We start from the raw sequence: 10,031 nt of genomic DNA, 5'->3' as shown, positions 1-10,031 counted from the left end.
TGTGTCTTCCAAGGGCAACTTCAAACTTCCACTCAAGCCAGGGCTGTTGGCTCCCTCTGTTCTGATGACTTGAACAGCACTGTCCTGGGGGTCACCTCTGCACCCTGCTGCTTGCACCCCCAGTGGTTGACCAGAGGCTGCAGCACTCAAGCAGGAGAATGCTGGCAGCTGGGAGGGCCTCCTGATGGCAGCTCCCTCCCTCCACCTCCCAGCCCTGGGCTCTGACTCAAGGAAGGGGCAGGGAACTCATGGGAGTGGGGTGCAGTCCTGGGAGGGATCCAGGGCTGCCACCCTGATCCCAGGGAGAGGAGGGGGTGGAGTGGAAAGGCCAACCCCAGGCCTCTCCTGGGTGGTGGGTGGTCACCAAGGCCTCCAGACACTGTGGGCTAGGCGGCCCGCAGTTAGGCCACCCAGGGCCGAGGGCACCAAGTCCAGCCCCTCCACAGGTGCCTGGCTCAGTTCAGCCTCGGGCACCTCTTCCAAGTCAGAGTAGAGGTCGTCCCCGGGACCTGGGGGGCTGGGTAGCGGGGACCTCAAAGGCCCTCCTGGCAGGCAGTTGCCATGTCCAGGAGCTCCGGTGGGCCGGGCCAGGGCATCCCCCAGCAGCTCCCGGAAGCTGCCGCCCTCTCGCAACGGCATGGACTCCAGCAGGTGGTTGAGGAGCTGGGCGGCCACAGTGGCGTCGATGGCCTGGCACGTGGACACGAACGTGTGCACCTCGTGCATGCACTGGATGTAGCCGGCGGCGAAGCGCTCGCTAGCCTCAGCCTGCAGTTGCTCGCACTCTGCGCCCGCGGAGGGAGGAAGAGAGCCGCACCCCTATGAGCACAGGGCCGGGGCGCCCCAACGCCTGGCCCCGCCACTCACCCGCGCCGCCTCATGCCACTCACCGCGAGCCCGGCCTCGCAGCGCGCCCTGCACTCGCCGCACCGTCAGCTCCAGCACCTCGGCGTTCTCCAGTTTGGCCTGCACCTGCCAGGGGGCGGGCACCGTGAGAAGCCCGGCCCCGCGCCGCCCGCCCTCCGCCCCGCCGGGACTGGCCTCACCTCGGCGCCCGCCAGCAGCAGCCGCAGCTCCTGCAGGCTCTCGTTGATGCGCGCTCGCCGCTTCTTCTCCACCAGGGGCTTGCGGGCCTGCGGGAGCGCCTGGGGGTTAAGCCCAAGCTCCTGAACCCTGGCCCCCAGCACCTGGGTCTCCAGGCCCGCCGCCACCCAGGCCATGGCCTCCGAGAGCCCCGCCCCAAAACTCCCAGCCCCACGAACCCCGGCCTGCCTCCCCCTAGCGCCCAGTCCCCGGCCCTCAGGTCAGGGCTGCACCTTGCGGTCCCCACGCGCCTGCCAGCAGTCCTCCTCCTCCTGGCCCGCTCGGTCTCGGCATGGCCCCATCCACGGAGCCATGGCCCCCCTGGCACGACGGCCTGTGTTTCCTATCTCCTGCTCCGCCCGGCGCGACCGTCCACAGGCGACGGCCCCCGGGTTCAGGGACAGCGACCGCAGCTAACCGCTCTCTCTGCCCTCCGCCCACCTCTTTTTCAACGCGGCCGCCCCGCCTCTTTAATAGCATCGTATTTGCATATCAATGCGCCCATTGGCTGCGCCCGTCCGCAGTCGCTGGCCGCTAGCGCACCCGGACCAATGGGCGCGGCGCGCTTTGTCCAGCCCCGCCGCCCGGGCGGCCGGCAGCTGGCGGGGCGTGGCCGCGGGTCTGCCCACCCGGCCTCCGCGCGACCCCTCTGGGCGGCCACCCGAGGCTGCAGGGCCGGGAGTGCACGGGACCCCGCACGCCCGACCCAGGGTTCCCCGTCTACAGAGCGTGAGCGCGAAGAGCAGTCTTTGGTTCACTCGCTCATTCACTCATTCCTAATGCTCTCACTCACTTGCTCCCGGGGTCCAGGGGCCGGGTTGGGGGTGAGGGTGGCGGGACGCGGAGTCACATTCAACGCTGGGTTTCCTGGCCTATGGGGACTTGGAGTCCCGATATGGGTGGCTGCGGAGTACGGAGGTGGCTAGCGAGGCGTGCGGGAGGAGTTGACCTCAGTTTCCTCCGTTTCCTGCCAACTCTGCCCCGGGCTCCAATCCCTTTCGCTGCCTTCTTCTTGGTGTGGCGCCTCCAGACGCGCCTCCACCTGGTTCCAGCTTCCTAGGTCCTCCGCTTCCCGAGACCCCAACTCCTTGTTCCCCGGCTCCCTGTCCTTTACGCTCCCTGTCTCCCCCAGCCGCCTACCCCTCTGCCCACCGGCCCCACGCGCCCCCTCCATTCCCCTTTTCCTTTCTGACTCCTCTGGGTCCCCCCCTAACCGGCCCCTCCCCTCCCCCACCCCCTCCCGGTCTGGCCCGCGGTAACTTGATGCCCGTGACAGTTGGCAGCTGCAGCCACCTCGGTGGAGAAAAGCGAGCACTGCGCCAAGAGCGACAGGTGTTGACCGCGCCTTTGTCCAGAGCCCGCTTTGTCCCGCGTGGCGGCGGCGGAGGCGGCGGCGGACGCGTTGTGTCCGCCAGACGCCCGACCCCCGCCTGGGCTGCCCATCTGCCGCCAGGCCCTGCCCGCGGGGGGCGTTGGCGCGGCCTCGGGTGGGACACGCCCTGGGCCTCCCTTCGGAGTTTGGATTCCAGTACCCGCCAGGCCTCTGCAAGTGCCTCTTTCCGAATCCAAGCCACCCCCTACACCCAGTGGGAGATGACCTCGGTGTGCCAGCCCAGAGCTCACACCCAGCCCGCACTACCCACGCAGGGCTGGATGGCAGTAGCTACTCTGTGCTCCCAGGCTATGAGTCCCTTGGTCAGGGATAAGTCTGGTCTACTATCCATGGTGTCTCCAGCACAGGGCCTGGGTTCGCAAGTTCTGGATGGGGAGGGATAGGAAGGCATGGATGGTGGGACCATGTGGCCTCTCCTTTGGGTCTGGCAGCCTTCCCCAGCTGAGAGACACCTGCAGGTTCTAGCTGGCTGAGCTTGACCAAAGTGGGGCACTTTCAGCCCCTCTACAACCAGCATTGTGACCACTCTCACCTGACCCTGCTCCAGAAATGCACCCTGTGAGAACATGCCCCCATTATCCTCAGCCTCCCCCACAAACCCAAAGGCCCAGGAATCAGTAGTGGGGAGCGGCCCTGGACCCTGGTGAAGGACAACATGCTTGGTTAGGAGACAGGCTGACACTGGCTGCAACAATGGGTTGGACCACAACTGCCATTCAGCCCACCCTAAGTAGGGACTCGGAGGCTGTACCTCTTTATGAAGCAGACAGCCTCATCTTTCTCCCAAGGGGCAGCCGTTGGGCTAGAGCCGCCAATCCTGACGCTAGCAGCCCAACACAACCTGACAGTGCCACCAAAGCTACTAAAAAAAAAACAAAAACCCAAACCCAAACTCAGTTCACTCCCATCGAGTCAATTCTGACTCTGAGTGACCCTATAGGACAGTGGTTCTCAAACTTCCTGCTGCCTCACCCTTTCATACAGTTCCTCGTGTGGTGGTGACCCCTGACCATAACATTATTTTCTTTGCTACAGCATCACTATGGTTTTGCTGTGAACCCTGTGAAAGGGAGTCATGACCCACATGTTGAGAACCACTGCTCTAGGATAAGCTAGAAGGGCCCCGTGTGTTTCTGAGGCTGTAAATGTTTACAGGGGCAGAAAGCCTCTAACTCTCCAGGAACAGCCCCCGAGTTGAGCCACATGGTACCAATGTAACTTTTTTTTTGTATTTCACTTTTTTAAATTAAATCTTTTTATTGGGGCTCATACAACTCTTATCACACCAATGTAACTTTTATATGTACTGGGAAACTAGAACATTACCACGACTTGGCTTTATTTGAGAGCCTGGAACTAAATTCTTGAAAGGCAGTCGCAGGACTTTTGTAATGTTCCCAGGGCATACAAAGTGGCAGTGGGTTGGGTTTGGAATTTGGGAATGAGATCCACAAAATCTGAGAGGTTTGCTGGTATGAGAGAAACCCTGGTGGCATGCTGGGTAAAGTGTTTAACCTCAAGATCAGTGGTTCAGGTCCATCAGGTGTTTCCTGGGAGAAAGATGAGGGTGTCTGCTCCCATCAATGCAGTCTCAGAACCTGCCATTCTGCCATGAGGCCAGTCGAGAGGAGAGTGGAGGTGCCTTGTGGTCTCAGAGCATGATTTAAAGTTGGCCGTGAATAAACCAAAGGACAGACCAAGGAGGCTGAATGGAGGGTGGGGAGAGTGTAGGTTCGGGGAAGGTCTCTGGATAGGACGGGCCTGGCTGTGACCACAAGGGAATTGTGGGGATCGATGAACTGGGCAGGATGGTGTAAGGCCAGTCTCACCACCTGCCGGCCAGCTGCCCTCTTCCTCCCCCAAACCTCGCTACCCAGTGAGGCCACCTCGTCCTAGAGGGGCATCCACTCACTTCCTGCCATTTGCTCCTTGGATGGAGCTCACCTTCAAAGCTCCCTGGAGCACAGACTTCCTGAGTGTGGGAGCCTTTGACCCCCCACTGAGGAACTGAGGTCAGCCAGGCTGGGCATGGCTGGGGCGGCCAAAGGGGGACCGGTTAGCAGCAGGGGGCATAGGCCATAAATCAGGGGGAACAAAGGCAGCTCGGAGAAGCTTTTGGCTGGGAATCTACAAGGTGGGGTGCTGTGGTAAATTGGGTGCCCAAAGGGGCTGAGGATTCTGGGAAATGCCCCCACTGGCCCTACAGAACGTGTTTGGGGAGGCTGAAACTGGAGTTTGGCAGAGGATGGGCTGTGGACCAGGCAAGGGCACTGCTGGGAGGTTGATCCCCCTCTCGCTCAGACCCCAGGACCCTGCACTCTGACCGGACCCCACTGGGGTGTGAGGGAGACTTGTGACACCACCTCTATTTCCCTCTGCCTGGAAACAGCAGCGGGGGTGGGGGTGGAGGAAGGGGCACAGGGGGTTGGGCCAGGTAGCCACACCCCTGCATCTGAAGTGAAAGGCCCCCCCACCCCCATTGTCCCCCCCCACAGGTATGGACATACATGCAAGCCAACACAGATAGGCAAGACATACACAGGCAGGTAGACAAAAAGACACACATACACAGGCATACACAGTCATACACACACACCCCTCCTCCCACTCCCACACTTACACCAAACATACACCTATCACACAGACACACAACCACCAAACACTCGCATTCACTGACAGACACATTCACCCCAAACACATATACACACACTCATATATACCACACACAAGCACATACAGCCACACACACAAAGCGCTAGCAAGACTGGGTAAAGGAAGTGGGGCTTTTGTAGTAGAAGATTCCAGAATGCAGCCTACCCAGACATTTCCCGCACACAGGCCCGGCGTCCAACTAATAGTCACATGAGAACAATGCATCCAATGAAAAAGAAAAAATATACTGGCTTTATTGAACAATATTCTAAAAGGCAGAGACACCGTAAAAAGGCAGAAGCAGGGCAGCACATTGCAATGGGGGGGGGGCAGCGAGCTGGGTGAGCGGCCCCACGCGCACAGCTCTGCTCAGAAAGGCGGCTCAATGTAAAATCGAGGAAAGTCTGGCCAGCGCCGGTGCACACGCTGGAGGGAGGGCAGCTCGGTGCTCAGCACCGTGTAAACAAGGTCACTGGACGCTTCTACATCGGCCGACATCCGGGTGGGCGCTGAAGCCACACCGCTGATGCCCCAGCAGCTGCAGACGGACACGGGGCTGGGGCGCAGCAGCAGGCGGAGGCAGGTTCTGGCAATCCTGTCCCCGCCCAACTCCCACGGGAGGCAAGAAGCGGCTGGTTCTTCTAGCCCCCACAGAAGCTCACACCCCCACCGGGATGCAGGCCTGCAGGGGATGGCACTCTGTCCCGCAGAAGAGGAAATGGCCTTGTCGTGTGGCGTGTTCAGGCAGCCAATGGTCTGGCCTGTACCAGCTGTGCCAGAGCCTCACTGACCGCCAAGTGGCAGCTGCTCCCCAGCCCCGGGGAGCCAGCAGGGTCTCCAGGTCTCCTCATGTTGACCCACAAGCTTTGGGACACGTGATGCAAAGGGAGGGTGGCTGCCTCAGTCTCCCCACAAGTCAGAGAGAGATCTGAAATGGGCACTGGTGCTGGGCCACACCAGGCGAGTTCTGGGCCTTGGGAGAGAAGCAGCTGCCAGAGCTGGGTCACAGGCATGTCCAGGAGGCCGGCGGCTGAGGACCAGGCCCGGCTGCGGGCAGAGTCACCCCAAGTGACTGGCTGAGCATGGGGAGCAGCATGGGCCACACAGTACCAAGGCATGGGAAGGAAGAATGAGGAGCCGTGCTTCCCCTGCTTGCTGCCCGTGAAGTCTGATCAATATCAATGACTTATTAAAAAGCAGCTCTGGAGACAGGAGGGACTGGGTGGGCATCCCAGACCCCGGTCCACACTCGCCCCTGGAGGTTCTGGAAAGCTTTGGAGGGCTAAGTCACAGTGGAACCGGGACCACTGGTAGCAGGGTCCAGCCGCCTGTGAGAACTGTGGCACTCCAAGGGGATTCCGTCTCTCCAGGTACCCACCTCTCGCCTCCATCTTTCTACCCCTGCCGGCTTCCCACCTCACCACCCACCTGCACAGTGTTTTCAACGGCCCTTCCAGAGAAAGGGCACTTTCTGTTCGTCTGAAACAAAAAAGCCACGCGAGAACATCTGTTCATTTCCTCAGAACAAACACGCCTGTCTTCTTGTTGCTCCCCGCCTCCAAGGTCGCTGGGGCTTCGGGGGCTACGTCTGCTCCCTGCCCCGACTTGGAGGGCGCCCGCAGTCCCCTCCCCTGGTGTCTGTGGCCTCGCCGACTCCCAGCGCAGGGCTGTCGTCCTCGTAAGACATACAGACAGTGCCGGTGTCCTTGTTCTCACAGTCCACGCACTCCTGGGAGGAAGACGGGGAAGCAGCAGTTGAGATGATTCCCCCCATGAAAGTCGTTCCACCTGAGTAAGGCTGCGCGTGAGCAGAGTCAAGCTGTCAGCAGGGTAGCCTCGGTGGGAGGGGAGCCTAGGCCACTTCCTGCTGGCTTTCAAAGGTGGGTCCCCCAGACTGGGTGGTCTCAGTCCTTCCAGGCAGCAGCTTTCCAAACCAGGGGGCTCAGGCTCCGTACCCTGCTCTGCCCCTCTTTGCTGCTGGGGCCAGAAATAAGTTACCTCCTGTTGTGAACCTCAGTCTTAGCACCTCTAAATTGGGCCAATGGTACTGGGCCTGGCTGTGTGGAGTGTATCCCAGCTGCCTGTTGAGATTCTAAGGCCTCAGGCATCAGCAGTGAGCCAGACAGACAGACCACCCCCTTCCCCGGAAGAAGAAGGCTGAGTGAGGGGGAGGGAGCAATGGACAAAAGCTCCCTGAGACATCAGGGAGTGTGGGTCAGGTGTGCACATTCAGAAAGGGCATGGAAAATGCGGTGATGGTTAAATGCCCGTGAACCCTCCCACAGGGTGTTCTCACAAGGGGCTCCACCCCTACGCTTGCATGGATGGGGGGACAGAAGGGACAGCGAGTGGCCTCCGCGTCTGTTTGTACGGAGGGGCTCGCTCTGGAGAAGGCTACATCATGAGGACCCTCGGCAGTCTGGTGGAGACCACCTGCCACCAGCCAGCATCCCCTGGAGGAAGACAGGGCCCTGGGCACATCCTGCATCACAGACCCCCCCCAGCCCGAGGGACAGTGTCCAGAGAGCCCCGGGCTGCGTCCAGCTGCCTCACTTGGGCTGAGTTACCAAGCAACAAGAGATGACCACAGTGGGGGTGAAGGGGAGGTGGGGAGAAGTCACAGGGAGCCAGGCACATGAGGGCCTTCAAAACACTCGTGGGGAAACTCCAGCACCTTCTCTTTCGACTTTCCCTTGAACTCTTAGAAGCCCTCTCAGGTCAGAGGTAAAAACCCGAATGCCAAACTCACTGTCAGTGAGTTGGTGCCCACTCAGAGCGACCCGACAGGACCGGGCAGGCCTGCCCCTGTGGGTCTGCACATTGTAACCTCAGATGCCACCATGTCTCCCTGGGTCTGAAGAGAGGCTGGGGTGGAGGTCATCCAAACAGGGAGAAAGGCAGGTGCACAGACTCCATCTGGGGCAGGTGCCTGCCCAGTGAGCTGATGGCTTTGGGCTGGGAGACAGGCGGGAGAAGGATGGTGGGCCAGGGTGGACAGAGAGGGGCAGCCCTGAAAGGGTTCCAAGCCATGGGTGACATGACCAGTGGAGGGAAGGGACACAGTGCAGTAAGGAGGGACTGCCCAGCCCAGCGGGACCCTCCTTGTGGCGAGGCATAGGTGGCAGCCCTGGCGCTGAGGTGCAGAGAAGGGTGGGGGTGGGGGTGGGACTACAAGGCAGTCAGAAGCACTGCCAGGGCCAGAAAGTCCCTGGAAACTCGGCTTTGGACCCATCACCCTCCACAGGGGTGGGCGCAGGCAGCGTCTAAGTCCCGAGTGTGTGGATGTGTAGTGGGGGGCATGGACAGGAGGGCGGAGAGCTGGATGCTGAAGGTAGAGAGGGGTGACGTCGGATGGGGCGGGTTCCAGGTGGTAGGCCAGGACACCACTGCCATGCCCTGGGACATCCCATGAGGGCGGCTGGGCACTCACCTGCATGTCCATGGCTGCGGGGAGGTGACCCGCCTGCATCCAGGGGTGGACCTCACGCAGCTCCTGCTTCTGGGCGTCCGTGAACTGGGGCTGCCACTTCTGCAGCACCTTCAGCCTCGCGCGGTCCTCCCTCAGGACAGCCTCCCGGCTTCTGCACAGGACACCGGGCAGACACCGCTCCATGAGCCTCGGAACGTTCCAGGTGTTTGTTTTCCCAGAAACAAGGACCCTTATTTTATTTTACCAACTCGTTTGAGGGCAACGATACAGTCTTAAAGGAGCCCTACTGATGCACTGGTTACACATTCAGCTGTGAACTGCACAGTCAGCAGTTCAAAACCACCAACTACTCTGGTGGGGGTGGGGAATATGGGGCTTTCTATTCCCCTAAAGAGTCACAGTCTTGAAAACCCACAGGGGCAGCTCTACCCTGTCCCCCGGGTCATGGTGTGAGGGCGTGGCCGCGATGGCAGGGAGTGAGGTGTGTGAAAGCAGGGTGAGAGGACTTGCACCTCGTGTGGGGACGTAAGTCTCCTCAGAGTCCCCAGGGCGCGGCTGTCCCTGGGGAGGCAGCGGGAGGGGCACTGGAACCATGCAGGGGTCTGCACAGCAGAGACCGATACTGGACCCTGGGCGATGGACCAGAGTACGGATGTTTTCATTGCCATGGGGGAGGGAGGGGGCACGGGTCACTCTTGTTTTGAGAAGGGAGGGGTGGCAGGCCACATGCGTTTGGGAGCCGGAGTTCAGAGTGTCACATCATGATGTTGCTTTAGATTCAACCCTGGGCCGGTGACCGACCCCCCGGGTTGTGTCCAGCTGCGCGTGCGCATGCATACACACACACACACACACACACACACACACACACACTTACTGGCTAAGGGCACATGCTGCTGACCACTCACACCAACCAAGCAGTCCTTGGAGCGGGCCCAGTAAGACCCCTAAGCCAAATCTGTGACCGTGGCATTGACTATGACTGGTGGCGAGCCTGTGGGGTGAAGGGTGGAGTTAACTTGCACTGGGGTGAGGGGTAGAGTTATCTTGCACCGGGGTGAAGGGTGCAGCTGGCTTACACTGGGTTTTCTGGGCTGTAATCTTCATGGAGCCCTGGTGGCTGCAACCTGCAAGGTTGGCAGTTCGAAACTGCCAGCCATTCCCAGGAGAAAGACAGACTTTCTACACCTGTGGACAGTTTCCATCCTGTCGCCCCCCCACCCTCCCCCCGCCGCCCCAGGTCACCCTGCCTGGTTTCTACGGAACTACTAAGAGTCAGTGTGGGCTCAGGGAAGCGAACTGCTTTAATATTCCTGGGAGCAGGTGCCCTGGCGCCCTCCTCCTCCTCTTCCTCCAGAGCTGGATTTGAACCACCAACCACTTGTCAGCAGCGAGGGCAGTGCTGCCTGCACCGCCCAGGGTCCACTGGCACTGTGAATCTGGGGCCCTTGTCCACGGGGTAACAGAGCCCAG

The 10,031-nt window shown here is 60.6% G+C and overlaps 2 protein-coding genes across 4 annotated transcripts in view; both read right to left on the bottom strand.

Moving 5' to 3' along the window:
* HES6 (hes family bHLH transcription factor 6) lies at positions 1-1,481 on the bottom strand. Of its 3 annotated transcripts, none has more exons than XM_075529820.1 (4): positions 1,317-1,481; positions 1,047-1,133; positions 891-972; positions 1-785 (listed from the first exon to the last, which is right to left on the bottom strand). In XM_075529820.1, the coding sequence occupies exons 1-4, from the start codon at positions 1,395-1,397 to the stop codon at positions 361-363; spliced, it is 675 nt and encodes a 224-aa protein (XP_075385935.1). In that variant the 5' UTR covers positions 1,398-1,481; the 3' UTR covers positions 1-360. The 3 variants fall into 3 exon arrangements, with proteins under 3 accessions (XP_075385935.1, XP_075385936.1, XP_075385937.1); XM_075529821.1 differs by having other exon boundaries at positions 891-966; XM_075529822.1 differs by having other exon boundaries at positions 429-785; positions 931-972.
* A 3,903-nt stretch (positions 1,482-5,384) lies between these two features.
* The window catches only part of PER2 (period circadian regulator 2), a 28,189-nt gene continuing 23,542 nt past the window's right edge, over positions 5,385-10,031 (bottom strand). Inside the window, exons 21-22 of the mRNA XM_075529699.1 lie at positions 8,559-8,709; positions 5,385-6,857 (exon numbers count right to left, since the gene is read on the bottom strand). Of these exons, the coding sequence (XP_075385814.1) occupies positions 6,711-6,857; positions 8,559-8,709 (298 nt within the window). The 3' untranslated portion in view covers positions 5,385-6,710. The remainder of the gene's footprint in view (positions 6,858-8,558; positions 8,710-10,031) is intronic.

Source organism: Tenrec ecaudatus, chromosome 13 (assembly GCF_050624435.1).
Source record: "Tenrec ecaudatus isolate mTenEca1 chromosome 13, mTenEca1.hap1, whole genome shotgun sequence".
Classification (NCBI taxonomy): Eukaryota; Metazoa; Chordata; class Mammalia; order Afrosoricida; family Tenrecidae; genus Tenrec; species Tenrec ecaudatus.
This window is presented reverse-complemented; position numbering and strand designations above follow the sequence as displayed.